Source organism: Phoxinus phoxinus, assembly GCF_949152265.1.
Source record: "Phoxinus phoxinus genome assembly, chromosome: 25".
Classification (NCBI taxonomy): Eukaryota; Metazoa; Chordata; class Actinopteri; order Cypriniformes; family Leuciscidae; genus Phoxinus; species Phoxinus phoxinus.
The window spans coordinates 19297697-19318040 of record NC_136900.1 but is presented as its reverse complement, the minus strand read 5'-3'; the positions used below and the strand labels follow the sequence as shown (position 1 = coordinate 19318040).

Genomic DNA, 20344 nt, shown 5'->3' with positions numbered 1-20344 from the left:
GGTGAATAAAAGTTAATGTTTTTAATGCTATTTTCTTTACCTGTTCACTAACTTTGTTAACTTTTTAAATATGTTTCATAGCCTTGTTTGGGAATGAAGTATTCCTGAAATATACGAGGTGATGTCTTCATGTAATAATATCAGTAATTATCATAATCAAACATTTTCTCGTTCTGCTCTCTTTTTAGTGCATTGTACTTGAGATAATGATGGATTTAATTATTCTCTGCCTAATTGTATATAATTATCAATGAACTGAACACAAGAACTATGTGGACTTCACATGCTCTCAATGACAGCAAACCATTCAAATGAGTTCTTCCACCTTTCTCAACCACGTTTGTGTGCAAGTGTGGCTGATCAAACACCCTCAAACTTCATTGTTTAACTAAAGTTCACTACATTTTATTTCTAATTAATCCTTGCAAATTAGCATGCATCATATGGAAGCAGGTCAGAATGACTGAATTAACATATTGTTACTAGTCCCGTTTGCATTCTTTTTTTTTTTTGTGAACCTAAACATTTCCCAAATATCTTGTAAGTTACACAAATTATATGTTTAACAAAAACAGCTGTGGGGTATAAAAACAGCCAAGGGAAATAATTCCCTGGTTGATATGTCTAAAAATACTGCAGCCACACAAAAGTCTAGTCTGTCTGAAATGGGTCATTGTCACACCTTCTTCCCAAAATTGCTCTGACGCAGTAATAACACATTGATAAAAATAAATTTGACGAACCAAATAAATATTACATATGCAACTCTCTGCTTTCATTGTGCCATTAAATAGGAAGGTCTAATTAGTGCCATGGCCATGGGGAACAAACCATGAGCAGAACATGTAATTTCATAGTTTAATTATGGTTTCACAGGGATTTGATTTTGCACTGTGAAGCCCATTTTTATACATATCGGACATGGGGACAATTTCGTTTTAAACAAAAGGTGTGTGTGTGTGTGTGTGTGTGTGTGTGTGTGTGTGTGTGTGTGTGTGTGTGTGTGTGTGTGTGTGTGTGTGTGTGTGTGTGTGTGTGTGTGTGTGTGTGTGTGTGTGTGTGTGTGTGTGTGTGTGTGTGTGTGTGTGTGTGTGTGTGTGTGTGTGTGTGTGTGTGTGTGTGTGTGTGTGTGTGTGTGTGTGTGTGTGTGTGTCAATTTTCATTTTGGGTGAACTGTCCCTTTAAATGTAGGCAAAATATCACTCATTTTACTTTCATCACCGTCTCCAGCACGTCTGCCCTGGGAATCCTCCAGGTCAGCCACTTACAGTAGGGACTAAGGGATTGATCTGTAGAGCTTACAGCCTTATTGGTTATGTACTTATCCATTTCATTGTGAGTGCAATGCTCTTCTGATTGGCAGTGATTTGTGATTGATATTTTTGTCTCTAGAATCCCATCTTAGGACACGTTGTAAGAAGCCACTTACATCACCGACATAACAAAGAATTTTAAAAACAATAAAAACACCTTAGCAATCACATATTGATGCACTACTGTAAGTTTCACAGTTTCACGTAGGCCTATATGTTTTTAGGAAAATGTATAATACCTTTTTCTCTTTTAAAGTTTTCATAAATGCTTCGTATCAGACTTTAAACCTTCAAGAGGTTGAAGGTTGTTTCCGTCACAGAATGAAAAATAAAAAAGGTAATTTTAGACTTTTTATCTCAGAATTCTGATTGTTTTTCTCGCAACTGAGTTATAAAGTCAGAATTGTATTGTATTGACTCGCAATTGTGAGTTATAAAGTCAGAATTGCATGATAAATTCGCAATTGCGTACTATAAACGTGTAGAGGTAAAATCTTTGCGTGGCAGGGGGAGCTGCCACTCGACCAGTCACGGAAATATGCGTGGCAGGGGGAGCTGCCACTCGACCAGTCACGGAAATATGCGCCGGCCACTCGATCAGATGCGCCTGCCACCCGAACTTACACAATATGTAAGGTTTTTTTTAACCAAATGCAGCAAGTGTCAGCCACTACCAGCCACACAATCTCTCACTGTTTACATCTTTCAGACACTCCTATTGATACACAAGAGCACACAGACAGTGCAATACAGATCTTATTTACCTATAGCCTATTTCTCATATTATGTGATTTTTTTATTCGCTCTTTTTACCCATATATGGGAGTGCGCTCGTGGCTGTAAGCGTAGCCAGCCACTACCAGCCACACGATCTCTCACCGTTTATATCTTTCAGATTCTCCTATTGATATGCGAGAGCACACAGACAGTGCAATACAGATATTATTTACCTATTTCTCATCTTATCTGATTTTTTATTCACTCTTTTTACCCTTATAGGCTATGGGAGCGCGCTCGTGGCTGTAAGCGTCGCCAGCCACTACCAGCCACTACCAGCCACACGATCTCTCTCCGTTTACATCTTTCAGACTCTCCTATTGATACGCGAGAGCACACAGACAGTGCAATACAGATATTATTTACCTATTTCTCATTTTATCTGATTTTTTTATTCGCTCTTTTTACTCGTATATGGGAGCGCGCTCGTGGCTGTAAGCGTCGCCAGCCACTACCAGCCACACGATCTCTCACTGTTTACATCTTTCAGACTCTCCTATTGATATGCGAGAGCACACAGACAGTGCAATACAGATATTATTTACCTATTTCTCATCTTATCTGATTTTTTATTCGCTCTTTTTACCCCTATAGGCTATGGGAGTGCGCTCGTGGCTGTAAGCGTCGCCAGCCACTACCAGCCACACGATCTCTCACTGTTTACATCTTTCAGACTCTCCTATTGATATGCGAGAGCACACAGACAGTGCAATACAGATCTTATTTACCTATTTCTCATCTTATCTGATTTTTTTATTCGCTCTTTTTACCCGTATAGGCTATAGGAGCGCGCTCGTGGCTGTAAGCGTCGCCAGCCACTACCAGCCACTACCAGCCACACGATCTCTCTCCGTTTACATCTTTCAGACTCTCCTATTGATACGCGAGAGCACACAGACAGTGCAATACAGATATTATTTACCTATTTCTCATTTTATCTGATTTTTTTATTCGCTCTTTTTACCCGTATATGGGAGCGCGGTCGTGGCTGTAAGCGTCGCCAGCCACTACCAGCCACTACCAGCCACACGATCTCTCTCCGTTTACATCTTTCAGACTCTCCTATTGATACGCGAGAGCACACAGACAGTGCAATACAGATATTATTTACCTATTTCTCATTTTATCTGATTTTTTTATTCGCTCTTTTTACCCGTATATGGGAGCGCGGTCGTGGCTGTAAGCGTCGCCAGCCACTACCAGCCACTACCAGCCACACGATCTCTCTCCGTTTACATCTTTCAGACTCTCCTATTGATACGCGAGAGCACACAGACAGTGCAATACAGATATTATTTACCTATTTCTCATTTTATCTGATTTTTTTATTCGCTCTTTTTACCCGTATATGGGAGCGCGGTCGTGGCTGTAAGCGTCGCCAGCCACTACCAGCCACTACCAGCCACACGATCTCTCTCCGTTTACATCTTTCAGACTCTCCTATTGATACGCGACAGCACACAGACAGTGCAATACAGATATTATTTACCTATTTCTCATCTTATCTGATTTTTTTATTCGCTCTTAACTACCCGTGGAAACTACTCGGTTTTTAAACTTTGTTTATACTCTTTAGCACTTTGGGATTGTTTTTAACTATGAAAAGTGCTTTACAAATAAAATATATTATTATTATTATTAACCGTATGGGAGCGCGCTCGTGGCTATAGCGTCGCCAGCCACTGCAGCCACACGATCTCTCACGTTTACATCTTTCAGACACGCGAGAGCACACAGACAGTGCAATACAGATCTTCCAGATAATACAGATAATATGAGAATAGCCTATTTCTTTTCGTTTTAAAATGTTTCGTTCAAAAGTATACTAGGCTAGACATTTCTAGCTTGCATTGTGAGGAACATACAATGCAAGTGATCGCACAGAAACCATATGCCACGATTTTATAGGCTATTTTCTTATTCGCTTCTTATTTATTAAATCCAGCCAGGGAATTGTTTGATCAAACATTGATTAAAATTAATATACAATTTATACAAAACGAATTTTACTTTAAAAAGGGCTTTATACAAAACAAAACTTAATGGAGTGGTCAATCATTCTTCAGAATGTCTATCTGAGTATATCAGGCAGCTGCAACAGAGAGATAGTGGCTGGCGCGCCACAAGACGCGCTACATTACAGGTCAAAATAGCTAATAAAAATATAAGATAAGATGAGAAAAGGGTAAATACGAGCAGGATTGCACTGTCTGTGTGCTATCGTGTATCAATAGGAGTGTCTGAAAGATGTAAACAGTGAGAGATTGTGTGGCTGGTAGTGGCTGGCGACGCTTACAGCCACGAGCGCGCTCCCATATACGAGTAAAAAGAGCGAATAAAAAAATCAGATAAGATGAGAAATAGGTAAATAAGATCTGTATTGCACTGTCTGTGTGCTCTCGCATATCAATAGGAGAGTCTGAAAGATGTAAACGGTGAGAGATCGTGTGGCTGGTAGTGGCTGGCGACGCTTACAGCCACGAGCGCGCTCCCATAGCCTATACGGATAAAAAGAGCGAATAAAAAAATCAGATAAGATGAGAAATAGGTAAATAAGATCTGTATTGCACTGTCTGTGTGCTCTCGCATATCAATAGGAGAGTCTGAAAGATGTAAACGGTGAGAGATCGTGTGGCTGGTAGTGGCTGGCGACGCTTACAGCCACGAGCGCGCTCCCATATACGAGTAAAAAGAGCGAATAAAAAAATCAGATAAAATGAGAAATAGGTAAATAATATCTGTATTGCACTGTCTGTGTGCTCTCGCATATCAATAGGAGAGTCTGAAAGATGTAAACGGTGAGAGATCGTGTGGTTGGTAGTGGCTGGCGACGCTTACAGCCACGACCGCGCTCCCATATACGAGTAAAAAGAGCGAATAAAAAAATCAGATAAAATGAGAAATAGGTAAATAATATCTGTATTGCACTGTCTGTGTGCTCTCGCGTATCAATAGGAGAGTCTGAAAGATGTAAACGGAGAGAGATCGTGTGGCTGGTAGTGGCTGGCGACGCTTACAGCCACGAGCGCGCTCCCATAGCCTATACGGATAAAAAGAGCGAATAAAAAAATCAGATAAGATGAGAAATAGGTAAATAAGATCTGTATTGCACTGTCTGTGTGCTCTCGCGTATCAATAGGAGAGTCTGAAAGATGTAAACGGAGAGAGATCGTGTGGCTGGTAGTGGCTGGTAGTGGCTGGCGACGCTTACAGCCACGAGCGCACTCCCATAGCCTATACGGGTAAAAAGAGCGAATAAAAAATCAGATAAGATGAGAAATAGGTAAATAATATCTGTATTGCACTGTCTGTGTGCTCTCGCATATCAATAGGAGAATCTGAAAGATATAAACGGTGAGAGATCGTGTGGCTGGTAGTGGCTGGCAACGCTTACAGCCACGAGCGCACTCCCATATATGGGTAAAAAGAGCGAATAAAAAAATCACATAATATGAGAAATAGGCTAGGTAAATAAGATCTGTATTGCACTGTCTGTGTGCTCTTGTGTATCAATAGGAGTGTCTGAAAGATGTAAACAGTGAGAGATCGTGTGGCTGGTAGTGGCTGACATGGCTGAAACTTGCTGCATTTGGTTAAAAAAAACCTATATTGTGTAAGTTCGGGTGGCAGGCGCATCTGATCGAGTGGCCGGCGCATATTTCCGTGACTGGTCGAGTGGCCGGCGCATATAACGCAGTGGCAGGCGCATATTTCCGTGACTGGTCGAGTGGCAGCTCCCCCTGCCACGCATATTTCCGTGACTGGTCGAGTGGCAGCTCCCCCTGCCACGCAAAGATTTTACCCCCTCTCCTATAAAGTCAGAATTGCGATAGCCTAAACTCACAATTGTTATAAAGTCAGAATTGCGATATATAAACTAGCAATTGCGTGTTAAAGTCATGCGATGTATAGGCTAAACTCGCAATTGCGTGTTATAAAGTCAGAATTGTGTGATATAAAGTCGCCATTGCGAGAACATTAAATTTCGAGTTTAAATCTCGCAATTCTGACTTTATAACATGCAATTGCGACTGTCACGCAATTCTAACTTTATATCTCGTAATTGCGACTGTATATCACACGATTCTGACTTTATATCTCGCATTTCGGAAAAATAAAGTCAGAATTGCGAGATGTAAACTCGCAATTGTGAGATAAAAGTCCCAATTATTTTTACTTTTTTTTTTTTCTGTGATGGAAACAAGCTTCCGTAACAAACATGGGAGTACGATCAGCATATTATTTTTTCTCAAAGCCAAGAATTTCCCTATAGGTGTAATGTGTGTCCATTTGACTGTTGAATTTGCTGTCCACAGGAGTCTCTTGGTCTCTTGGAATGTCTCATTCAGTCTCCCTCTCTTTAGTCTCTCTTTCATATTTGTCACATATGGACACACACACAAGCCCAGCGCTGACAGATGCCTGTGTTCTCCATGGGCTCATTATGACCCTGTCCACCACAGAGTTACTACCCATAAAACATGCGGCATTTCATCAGGAAAGTGCTGGAAGCAAAGCCTCTGTCCAGGGCCTGCTCATAATAGGTCTCCGAGGCTCTGGTGTTGATGCTCTGAGGAACCCCAAGACCTGCATGCAGTCATGTGATGACCCCAAAATAACAAACTCTTCATTTGTATTGATTTCGACTAGGACCCAAGGTCTATCAGGTAATGTAAGTGGCAAGTCACTGCTTTGGAGTGTTTCAGCCTGTGAGAGATTCTTCCTTATGCTAATTGACTCCACAAAAACCTACAGGTTGATTCCTTATCTGAAAATGGACCCTCAACACCCCATCATCAACATTCACCGGACAATTGCTATTGAATCAAAAATCGCTTGCATGGGAATTCCTTGTAAATGGATCTTCTTGCGGTCTCCATTCTGCACGCCTCAAATAGCGCTAAGGATTCATCTTCATCTTCTGTACATCACTGGGATTGAAAGCATGTTTGCAACAAAATCAGACGAGATGAAATGCTGACATCTGTTGAAAGCAAAGCCAGTTTCCCGTACGGCGTTTTCGTATTGCACTGCATGCTTTTTAATTGTTTTTATGTAAACGTGCTAGATGGACATCTTTGACCATTCAGCAATTCGCACATGAGTACTGCGTTTTTGGGTAAAGTTAAAGTCAGCATGAAAATGAATTGCGATAGTCTTTTCTTTCATATTGTTACGCATATCCAAGTGAAACGGCTTCTCAAAACAAGAAAAAATGTAGGGCGGGACTTGATTTTATCCATGGGGAATTGATTGGATGGTTTGATGGTTGTGGTTTACGCCAGTAAACACATCATCAGAGAAGAGAAGAGATGTCACTGCAAAATGGAGGGGACGTTATTTTGATTAAAGATTATGAGGGTACATGAATTAAAAAAATTAAAAAGAATGATGTGCATGAATAAATAAGTACTGCAATATTCCATAAAAATAAGAATTGTCAATGCAGTTTTTAAAACCGTGGACCAATCAGAAGAAGCTGCAAGCATTTACAGTAGGTATAGCAACTGTCAATCATAATTTTTTTTCCATTTAATAAAAAACAATAGTGTTTAATTAATCTATGATCTATCATAGCATATTATCTTTGCTATGCTGTTTTACTAGTCTTCTTTATACTTTTTTCACTGATGTGCACAGATAACTTTTGAACTCACGGGTCTCATTTTACATAACCAAAGAAGAACCAAAAATCGAAAGCAAGACTTCCGAGAGAATGCGGCATCACCTAATTGGCCAGCTTGAAGCCTTACAATTGGCTGTCATCTTCAGTATACTTTTTGACCTGGAAAAGTTTGTCTAGGAGAGACAAATAAAATAATCAAACACAGTCATATCCCCAGTGTCTCAGCTCGGGGATTGTGAGAATGTGTGAATAGGTTCTACAAGACTACTGTAAAAGTGTGAAATGAGCCAAACCTGTCTTCACTCGTTTGTCACGAACTAAACACAGCACAAACTTCAGACGGATACACTTAGTATTTCTCTCATCACAGTGTGCTTTATGGTTTACTTAGTCAATAAGGTTTTTTTTTTTTATATTACAAAGAAAGATCTAGAAACGATGCATTGCCATAAGATTTATTTTGCTCCAAAATTGTCATAAGTCAAACCACGAACCATCCAAACAATTACCGATAGACAAAATCAAGTCCTGCCCTACATTTGTTCTTGTTATATTGTATATTGTATGATACAATATGGAAGAAAAGACTATTGCAACTTCCGTTTCATGCCGATTTTAGAGATTAGATAACATTGTCTTGCTAATGCCACTGCAAATGACCAATATACAAACTTTTTTTTCTTTTCTTTTTTCTTTCTTTTTTTCATTTAACATGCCTGATCACGAAAAGGTGCAAATTACAAACACATCTTATGGAAAAATCGGATTAGTGCTATGGAAAAAGTGTCTGGTTTACACATGATTTGTGCCTCATTAATGGCGGCCCCTTGTGTCCAAAATCTGATCATGGTCTTGACTCTTGACTGAGTCAGCCAAGAATCTTATAGCATGTGCTTGCATAATCTTAATTTAGTATTGAGCAGGCAGACATCCTGGAGTAAGATCTTTGAGAATCTTGGCTCACTCACACAGGGATCCTGTCATAGAATCCTATGGGATACAGAGAGGAACCTGATTCAGTATCAAGCAGGTGGGACGCTGGAGGGCAGGCGCATCCTGGCTGACATTTTATATGATTTCACAGTGTCTTTGAGTTTCAATGCAGCAATGCCAGGAAAGTAGCCAGAGGCGACATCATATCAGACAGAGACCAGCTTAGCACAGGACTCAATTCTCCACGGTGATGTGCCAAAAATGCATTGAAACATGGTTAAATGGTGAACAGATGGACCTTATATAATAAATTCCAAATAATCAAACATTTTCAGGAGCAATATAGCATATACATGTCATCCTTATTAATCTAAAGCATTGGAGCTAGATAAGTAGATAAGAAAGAAAAAAAACTTTACATACAGTGGGCTATGTAAGCAAAAGACAACAAAAAAGATATATGCAGCTACACATAAAATATTAATACCACTGTAAAAATGACATGATCAATAAGATATGACAACATATGCTTTAGATTACATTCGATAACTCATCAAAATAATTGAAGCAATTTTCGACTTTTTTTAATAAGTTAAATACAAGATAAAAATGTTTTACAGTCAGTCTAATGTAATTCAAGTTGAAATTAAATCCATGTTTAAAATATATTTTAAAAAATTAAGACAGAAACCTTTTTTTACAGTGAAATATAGGCTATCCAAAAGAAGAAGAAAAAATAATTCATCATGGACATTTGCTTATAATAAATAATAACTCTCATCTTTACTGTGCTACCAAACCCTGGTTAATTTCTTAACATAATCACGTATGTTCCAAATTAATTATTTATAAATTCGTTATTCACCATATCTGTTGGCCAAATCCAATGTTTGCTTTTTATGTGAACTTTTCCATTTTAAGATTTCACAATTGTTTCAAAGTTTATATTAGCCCACACAAAAACAACATAGCCTACATTTTAAACATAACCCATGTTGTGGAATAATGTTTTGCTTTCGTATTTCATACGTTAGCAAAAGTACTCAGTGTCAATAAATACCATATCAAATATTCACGTAGGCTATTATAATTTTTTTTTTTTTTGCTACCAAGCGATATGATTTCCGCGGGGTTTTAATGCACGGTTTAGTGACGTAATATCCGGTACATTAAGCGCCCGCCGGCCATTCAAACCTTCAGGAGGAGGAGGAAGCCGAAACACCGTGTGGTGCATGAGAACACAGTGAGTTTGACATTTCAGCTGTATGCAATAGTTTTCAGCTGTCAGAAAGAATATATATATAATATATGTGGAATTAATATGTCAGACAGCTTGCTTTGAGTAAACGAAGCAGCAGAAAGTTAGCTAGAGCAGAAGCTAACTTTGTTGTTAAGTGCAAGTGTTTTAACTTACACTTTTGCTGCTTCTACAGCGGCTCCATTTGCTTGGCATTAAGAAATGCATACTGTTCATTGCAATTCATACTGCAATGAAACGTCTATTTGTGAAACGGAAGATGCATTAAATACTCTTGCAGTCTAGAAAGTCCTCATATAAAGATTTTAGATTTTAATCAGAGACGTATTTAAGTGATTAACGTAATGTTTACTGAAGTTAAACGCGAGCGATATTGTTTCATGTTGATGGCTCGTGTAATATCGCTAACATTACCAGTGACCGTTACGTAATGGCAGCCGCTCTTCTGCATAAACGTCAATGTATAAACTCAATTACATAAAGGCCAGCAGTTATTGCAGCTAAACAACATTTACCTCGCCAGATTCGGAAAAAATAAAGTGGACCACATCTCTTTCTCCTCCATTTTCATTATCGTTTAGTGTGTGTCTGTGGTAAATGTGCCTGAGGAGCGGTTTCCTCTAACATTATCTGTTGTAATGTTGGCATTATTACTGAAGCGTTTTGTTAAAAGCTCATAAGGTCCATGTTCCTGAAGTGCGCTGCTGTTTTTACACTGGGATATATCCATTTAAACACAGCACCTCCACGGGGTCATGAATGTGTGAAAGGTTTGCTTGTCCAGTCTAAGCATATTATAGTTATGCAGTGCCCATATCTGTAAATTGGGCATTGGGTACAAGTCTACAACCATTTTTTTAAATATCACACATAAAAGTCCTTTTTGTACAAGACTGAATTATATGGAAGCCCTTTTCTAAACCGTAAGAAAAAATGTGTTATTAAATCTTATTTATGACATGAAAAGTCTAAACTATGACATAAAAAGTTGAAATTATGACAAACTAACATAATTATGAGACAAATGGCAAAATTATTGAGGTGCTACTATGTTAGAATCTTCTTAGCCACAACTGCAAACATACTGCTGTTCTCCACTAATTCGGCATCTAGTCAACAAATGCATTACTTTATAATGTTATGAAAACATGTTTGGTAGTGTACTACTGACATACCGTTTAATTGTCTGTTTTAAATCTGTGTCTGTGCAGCACATTCAATTCGATTCAAATTTATTTGTATAGCGCTTTTCACAATACATATTGTTTCAAAGCAGCTTTACAGAAAATGCATTTCAAAAATGTACAAACAAAAATACAGTTAGTTAATCATAAATTTAGGGCATAACATATCGCCGGCGTTGGGTCGAGTCGTCTCATCACAGGCGTTGACACATCACATGTGTCAATACAAACTCCACGAGGCATCAGTGATAGTTTTTATTTCGCCGGAGTACTGTATAATGACCTCTCTCAGCCGTTCCAGCAACGGACGCAACCCGTAAAAACAATCGGTATGGATTTTTGTCGATAATCGATTGTTCCAGCAATCCGTTATCGGTGCCGATCAATCGGTCAACCTTTAAAATGAACTACAGTTTGTTGCTTTGCATGTTGGTCAGATGGCCCTGCCTAACTTAAAGGGTTAGTTCACCCAAAAATGAAAATAATGTCATTAATGACTCACCCTCATGTCGTTCTAAGCCCGTAAGACCTCCGTTCATCTTCGGAACACCAGTTTAAGATATTTTAGATTTAGTCCGAGAGATTTCTGTCCCTCCATTGAAGCTGTATATACAGTATACTGTCCATGTCCATAAAGGTAATAAAAACATCATCACAGTAGTCCATGTGACATCAGTGGGTTAGTTAGAAGTTTTTGAAGCATCGAAAATACTTTTTGGTCCAAAAATAACACAAAATAAGACTTTATTCAGCATTGTATTCTCTCCCGGGTCTGTTGTGAATCTGCGTTCAGGACTCCGCAGTGACGCTGATGACGTGTTATCTGGTGCGCCCGAGCTTCGTTTACAGTCTGAGGAAGACGCACGCTAGGGCTGGGCGATAAAACGATAACGATAATTATCGCGATATAATTTTTCTCGATAAAACGATATCAAGAGTTCGATAAATGTTCGATAATGTTTTGCGCCAAAAGCGGAACGAATCTCATTTGAACCGCGCGCGCCACACGGACCGTTTATCCGCTCGGCTCAAACTAAGTCCAAACGGCAGCGCGAGCGCGAGCTGAGCTCACTCGAGCAGACGCGTTTACTCTGATCGGTCTCGGTCACTAACGTTAGATCCAGTGAGAGCGCTTGAATTCAGCGAGGAACACAAATGTCTCAGTGATTTAAATCAGTTTAAAGGCAGATGAGACCGCGCTGACGAACAGGAGAAGCACTGAGCGCAACGATACAGTCAGAAGGCTTTTCCGTCTAAGTTACACATTCCCATCATTTACCACGGATTTAACGTTACTGTAACGTTAGCCTAGAAACCATGAAATGTGGGATATATATATATATATATTGAATTGTATAATATTATTAATGTATACAATGTATTAAAGGACTAATGGAATATAATTCGTTTTTAATAATGTATTTAGGCTACTGGTTTTCATAAATACCATAGAAACCATGAAGTTACATTTTATCTGTGGTTATCATGATCTAAATGCATGATGCTGGATGACCAATGGTTAATTTTAATAAAACTAAAGAATATTACATTTTACCAAATAAAAATAATGTTGTTACTTTTTTTTAACAGATGTTACTGTTTTTGTTAATGAACTTAAATTTTATAAAGTAAATCTGCATCCTAACTCAAGCTAATACTACTGAAATAATTTGTGAAATGTTCACCTGTTTGGCAAGTGTTTGTCATGATATGTTCTGACAATAAAGAGTCGTTTAAAAACACAACGCTCTGGTTTCTACAGCTTTCATTTAGGAGTACAAATCTGTCTTTAAACTTGAAATAAATAAAGATTTGACATTTATCGATAATTATCGATATCGACTGATATAAAAAAAAATATCGTGATATTTTTTTTGGCCATATCGCCCAGCCCTAACGCACGCTATATTCAAGCTATTCTACATTGTTTGCGTGGATATCATTTTTTAATGGTGCGTAAATGTGCATGTGGCGGATGAGACACTTTTACAGCGTGCGTTTCCCTCAGTCTATAAATGAAGCTCGGGCGCACCAGATAACACGTCATCAGCGTCTTACGCCATCAGCGTAACTGTGAAGGATTGACAACAGACCCGGGAGAGAATACAATGCTGAATAAAGTCTTATTTTGTGTTATTTTTGGACCAAAAAGTATTTTCGATGCTTCAAAAACTTCTAACTAACCCACTGATGTCACATGGACTACTTTGATGATGTTTTTATTACCTTTATGGACATGGACAGTATACTGTATATACATTTTCAATGGAGGGACAGAAAGCTCTCGGACTAAATCTAAAATATCTTAAACTGTGTTCCGAAGATGAACGGAGGTCTTATGGGCTTAGAACGACATGAGGGTGAGTCATTAATGACATTATTTTCATTTTTGGGTGAACTAACCCTTTAAGACCCTTTTCACACTGAAAGCGAAATGATTGATTGCCTCTAGCTAATTCACACTTTCATGATTGGTGGCGCTGACCGAGAATACATTTTTCTTCATGTATGCATTTCGTAGGTTTTCCCATTTGGCTTTAACCGCAGCATAAAACAGTATATTAAGATAAATATTGGGAATTAAATAAATGGGCATACATGCGCGCGCACGACAGAGGAATTCTTGCTGTTTTTTGACTCCTTTAAACGTTTAATTTGAGTTCTCAGCTGTTAAAAATACCACCATACGTATGCATACAAATGCGCATTTAGCCCAGCACAGCGTTGTTTATATGTAAGTTCCATCTCAAATATGCGTCATAAAATCTGTCCAATCAGGTTGTGACCTTATCCTTATTTGTTATGTTTCGTATCTTTAGGTCTGGTCTGGTGTTAAAATTTACAATGTGAATGCTAAGCGAACCAGGACTAAATGTATAATTCTCTTTTGGTCAAATGAACCAAGAGAACTGAACTACAAGTGCGTACACCCTAAAAAAAAAAATTTGTTTGTCCAGCAAACATGATTTTTCTACTGTTGTCCATCAAGCATGTTCAGATTGTTCAGGATGCAACTGGTTGTGTGTTGCTGTGATGTTTGTGGTGTAAAATGGTGTATTAGGTCATGATTTTGGAAAAGGGAGGGAAAAAAAAATCTTGTCTAGGTTAATTAATTCTTGTTTGGAGTTGAGAAATCACTTCAGGAATTAATTAGACACCCAATGTATTGATTTTTCTGTCTTTTCCTGAATTCTGTACTTTTAACAGTAAAGCCTAATTCACTTTGTGCAGGCTTAGTTCCTTTCCGTTCCACTTCGGAGGTTTCAATTTCCTTTTTGGAGTGCCTGGGAGAAATGCGTAGGAATATTCATAAGCGCTAACAACATCACTGCGGTTCATCCTGATGCCCTGTGTAATGATGTCTTCTGTACGTCGTCTTGGGGCGAATGGCACAACTGGAACAAAATGTACAGTGTAATATATCTGCAGTGCCAAGACATCTAAATACGTTTTTTTCAGGGACATGTTTGAAACCGGGAATGCAAACATTAGTTCTGTCACTGTTTATTGTCATGGTTCTTCAGTTCTGAAATTGAGGTGAGGAGACACATGATTAATTCCAACCCTTTTAAACAACTCTAAGAATCATTCAGTGTGCTTTCAGTGAAGTGTAAATTGTTGGATTTATCGGCTTTTCGATCTGAAGAGATGTCCTGTCAGAGGTGGACTTTCTATCACCCGTAAGCTTTATTTTGGGTGTGTTTAAAAACACTCTTCAAGGTCAGTGAAGATGGAGACACTCTTACCCATAAGCCCACTCAGTTTAACACACTCTTACACAGGGGCCTCTAACTCAAATTAACAGGGGGCCACCAGTCAGGTGGTGTTTTCAACAGATTCATCCAAATCGAGTCCCGAATTACTCAAGTGTTGCCAAGAGAGTGGAGGCTTAGCCGGCAGGTTTGAAGTCCTTTGGTTCCACTTCCAGCTTGCTCTGTTGCTCTTCATGGTCTGTTTAGAGGTGTAAATATTTGTGATTTTGGTTGCAATCGTACTATGCCATGCATTGTGAAATCAGAAATTGGGCCAAAATCCGATCAGTTTTGATTGATTCATAATTACCGAAAATGCACACACTTAAAAAGTGCTCTTTGTAATAATGTCAAATTAAAAGTTTTACTTTAAAGTATATATATATATATATATTTTTTTTTGGTGCACTAAAATGAAAATTCTGGGACAAAACTTAAAATTCAGGATGCACATTCCATAGCCTACAAGCAGTTTTATTGACGTATTTTCCTGATTGAGAGGCTGGGAAAGGCCGTTTTTGTAAATTTAGTATTTAGGGAATGCTATATTTCATTCATATGTTATGCTATGTACACTCTAGTGGATACCAGGACTCAAAAAATGACATGTAATGTAGGCAAAAACAACGGGATGTTTTTTTGTTTTTATTCAATAAATTAAGTTTTAAGATTTTTTTTTTAACCAAACTTTGTGTAAAAATGTTATGAAAAATATAATGAAATGAATTGATATACCATTTTACTTTATGCAATATGCGTGGCCATGAATTCCATTCCCCTTAAATACAATGTATCTATACACTGTATCTAATTTGCATATTAATGTGTTCTTGGGGCATAGAAAAAGAAGTGTAATAATGTGAATAATAATTTTTCTACATTTTCATAATAATATCTAATATTTCATGGGAATATTAATGTATAATATATTTCCCTATTCACTTGTTGTGTCTCCCAAAATGCCTGATAAACATGTTTTAAGTCCTGCAGCTTTAATTTAAACAATTGAAAATATTTTGATCAGAAACCCAATAACGTTTTCCTGAGATGTTGAATTATGACAAACAATTTGAAAATGAGCCCAATTTAAATGATTATCCCAAAATATTATCATTTCCCATAAGAGTGCTACATTTGATCACTAAATGAATGTCGGTTCATGTGCGCTTGATCTGTGCTGCCATTTTGCTTGAAATAAAGCGGCTACAGAGATCTGTCAAGCAATATAGCACCAAAACAACATTCATTGTTTGAATTTCATAATAAAATCAACTACATTTTAAAGTTGAGGCTTTGCTTCATATACAAATGTATACAAAAGACATATTCAAAAGTAACAAAGCACAAAGCTTTTTGCAATTAATGGATGGCAGGCGAGCTGGAAATGTTTTGTCAACGCATTAACAGAAAACGGAACAAACTAAAAGATTTTAGACTTAAGAAAACATGGCGTTACCGATTAAAATCAAGAAATTAATATTGTCAATCCAGAGCTAGTGTCCACAAAACTGACATGTTTAACTGTTGTAGCTTATCCACATTGTCTGCACGAAATTGACCCTGAGCACAGTCGAAACATGCTATCCGAGAAGCGCTAATTAAACGTCTGATTTCAGCTCGAAACCGAAGATTTTCGGTTGCTGATATTTCGGTACATCTCTAATTTTTTTATATTTTAAAGAAGTACATTTTGATGTATTGACCTACATACTAAAGCACATTGTCACCTTCCTAAAATAATTGCCTAAGTCATTTTCAAATGACTTAGGCAATTATTTTAGGAAGGTGACGACATGTAAAGTACTTGATTATAATTTTAACTATATTGTTATACGATATTGCGTTTAAAGTTAATATATTTCAAATGAACTAAAATTGCAACTATACTTTATTACTAATGTGTAATATGTTTAAAATCGTGACCTATACGTTTCAGTAGTAATGACATGATAGTATTTTTTTAAACTATATTTTAGTTTACCATAAATGCTTCTCGTTACATTTGACAGTAAACTTGAATCATATTTCAAAGACGATCGAATTATGAAGTATGACCGACTTACTAAGTACATTTTTATGAGCTTAAATTTAAACTATAATGATTATGAATGAACTCTGATTAAACTATATAATTTAGTTGCAATTCAACATGAAATTAAGTATCTGAAAGCATAACATTCAGTTTGCACTAAAGTATATTCCTTTAAAATGTTTAAAGTATGTTTTACGAAGTCGCTATAAGGACATGGTGGTGGAAAAAATGAGATGGGAGAAAAAAAAAAAAATTCCTCCCGAGAATCTTTGCTTTTGCTCCTAAAGAACTCAAATGTTTTGCAATCAAACGGAAAGTTTCTCATAGGAACACAAAACATTAGCGAATAGCGATAGAACGCAAAATTATTTTTTTGTCTCATTACGGTCTCTGTAGTTTGTAGGCTAAAATAGTCTTTTTTTTCATAAGGGTTGTTGTGCACTATAGTGAGACATTGACAAAATAATCAGGCTTTATATTAACAAAAAAAATAATTTTGAATAAGAAATGAATATAAATGATTATTGTATTATATTATTGATATAATAAAAATTATTTAATATTGGCAAACTAACAACAAAACACAACTAACTCAAACTAAATAAACATCAAGTAAACGGTTAAATATGCATTATAGATTTGTATTATATAGGCTAACAAAAAAATTCCTGAATTATTATATAGGTCACAAAGGCCATCTTTAAATCAAGCTGATTCATTGAATCTAAGATTGCATGATAATCAATGATACAATTCTGTGATTAATGCTTGATTGAACACTTTTTCTATTACATCAATGAATTTTTACACCTCTAGTCCTGTTTTATGATTTGATTCATCAAATCCTTTTGCACGTGCATCCAGCAGATGTTGTTTACGAGGGTCGAGATTCGAGACTCTACAGCGCTCAAGGACGGTAAGGGCCAGAAGGTCTATAAAAGATCAAGACCCTCGATGGAACGCTCTCCCAGATGTTCAGGTCTTCAAGAAGCTCATCCAGTCCATAGAATGAAACTCCATTTCCTCTGGATAGGCTGCTGTACATGCTCGTGTCTCTATGGTGCCGCTTGAGAGGTTTTTCACTTCAGGTTTGCTTCTTCTGATTGAAGGCGAGCAGCACCGGTAGTCTTTTCAGAATTAATTAGTATAATTTGTGATCCACACCATTTTCTCAAGATGCTTTTAGGTAGATGTGTATCAGTTCAAACACATGGACACACGCGTGCACATGCAATTCTTCATTCTCAATTATTCACACGTCTATTTTTGTGGCTCGATGCCACACGGGCTTAATTGTTTCTGAGAGGTTTGCCATGTGACTTTGGCACAGTATGTTGCTTTAGTTCTCATGACGCATTTTTTCTTTTGCTTGGAAACACACACAGTTATTTTTCTTATTGTTACAGACATGCCAGTACAAAAAGTCAATGATTCATCCGACCTAGACGCCAAGGTCCCTGCTCATCTCCAGCGCACGGCTATAACAGGCCTCACAGTGACCTCTGACCCCTCGCACAGATGTGTTAAGGTGTGATGCTGCTCTTTCAGTGTTTTCTGTTTTAACAACCGCAGACATCCTCTGAACTTTATACACTGAATTACAACAAAACTTAGTATCTAATGACTTTCTGCACCTACTGTTTTCTAAAAAATGGCATACGGTATGTGCATTCATTTTGATTCATTTGATAATTTGTACTTTTAATCCATGTTACTTTATGACTGCATATAATAATAATCTGCATTGTCATCAGTTAAATAACTTATTAAATGAATGAGGAAATTGTAATGATGGTGTTTACTTTTTTTACAATAATGTAAATAATTTACAATAATGACAACAAATGATCATTAGATTACAACTATAAAAAACAATGTACTATTTATATATATATATATATATATTTTTTTATTAATAACAATAACAATCTGTTATTAGGCATTTAATAACAACAGTATTAAATTATAACAGTATTAAATTATATGTATTATATATCAGTTATATGAGTTATAAGGAAATCTATAAACAATGCATTATTTTTATTATATATATTTTTTAATTATTATTATTAACTAATAAACAAGAATGGATTTCTATTAATTATTATTATTTAAAATATAATAATAATAATAATGATTTACCATATTGTTTTGAGATCTGAATGGTCACAAAAGTATTACATGTATATCAAATGTTCATTTGTTTTGGGCACTTTCTAATTGTTAGGCTGCTTGTCTAGTTTATATTTTAAAAAAAGTAACATGTCTACATGATGTGGGGTTAGTCTGGGTCACCGATGGCACAGATGTCCCGGGAATACAGAGATAGCGTATCGCTAGAGTGGCCAACTTCGGAAAGCGCCTTTCATTTGCTTGTGGATGTTTGCTTCGCAAGTGATAGCCTATTACATTGTACTTGCACTACTGCTTTATTTTAACACCGCGTAGCATATTTTGCAAGTAACTTCGTCGCTCTTTCTGTCGAAATGGTCCCACACAGTAGGCTACTACTTTTCGCTTGCTTCATTTTGCTTGCTCAGCGAAATATGTCTTTAGGCGCGTGCGGTTGCGCATGCCGACGCACACCGTGAGTTAACAAATATAGGCTATATACTATTTTTTTTAAGCATGCAGCAAACAAACAACTACAAAAAAATCTAAAAATATATGTTTATTTTTTTACTTTTAAACCGTTTAAGGCGAGACACGGCAGGCAAAAACATCGTTTTTTTTTCACTGGTCAATTTTGAGATTTTGGGCTATTTGTCTTCAATAACATGTTTTCTTTCAGACTTGTGCTGAAAAAAAGTCCAAAATACACATTTAGGTCTTTATTTTACTACACTTTGTCTATTTGCGTCAGTAGATTTCTCTGAAATTCAACAAAAGTTGCCGTTCTAAATCAACGCGCTGCTCCGTGATCTCTGTGTTCTTCCTTTAATCACGCACATGTCTGGAAAGCTCTCTCTCTTCTGTACAATGCTGTCGGATCCAAATATGGTCATTTCCTTTTAATCAGTAACCAATCGTGAAAGTAAAATGGGCATTTAACCCTAAAAGCGAAATCTCATTGGCTGATGTCAATTTCTGACAACCTGATTGGTTCAGAAGCATCACGTGACGCGCTCTGACACTCAGATGTGTGTTTTTGACTGTTTTTCTGCTCAGTTAAAGGCCATAAATGCTGTGTTTATAAGTTTTGATGTGATTTAGGTCGTTTGTATTGTTGTTGCTAATGATTTGATAAGATATTGTGTCAGTAAATAGTTGTTTCCACTAAAAAAGTATGATTTTTTACATTACAAATCTTTAAATGCCTTTTTCTCAAAATGACTTTTCTCTCATACTCCAAGTCCGAAATCTCCTCTTCAGTAGCACCTATACACACCAAACTTTCCAGTCTTGTACCTAGTTATATTATGAAGACAATTACAGAGGGATTTGTAAATATATTATTCCTAGCCTGATT

At 37.1% G+C, this 20344-nt stretch overlaps 1 protein-coding gene across 5 annotated transcripts in view; it reads left to right on the top strand.

Annotated features, from left to right (window-relative positions):
• The first annotated feature begins 9810 nt into the window (after positions 1-9810).
• pot1 (protection of telomeres 1 homolog) overlaps positions 9811-20344 on the top strand; it is a 38002-nt gene continuing 27468 nt past the window's right edge. For 2 of the 5 annotated variants that reach the window (XM_079604252.1, XM_079604253.1), the window contains exons 1-2: positions 9811-9892; positions 18282-18403. In XM_079604252.1, coding sequence (XP_079460378.1) covers positions 18284-18403 — 120 coding nt within the window. In that variant the 5' untranslated portion in view covers positions 9811-9892; positions 18282-18283. Of the gene's footprint in view, positions 9893-17802; positions 17985-18281; positions 18404-20344 lie in introns of those variants that run through there. The other 3 variants (XM_079604251.1, XM_079604249.1, XM_079604250.1) reach the window with 2 other exon arrangements.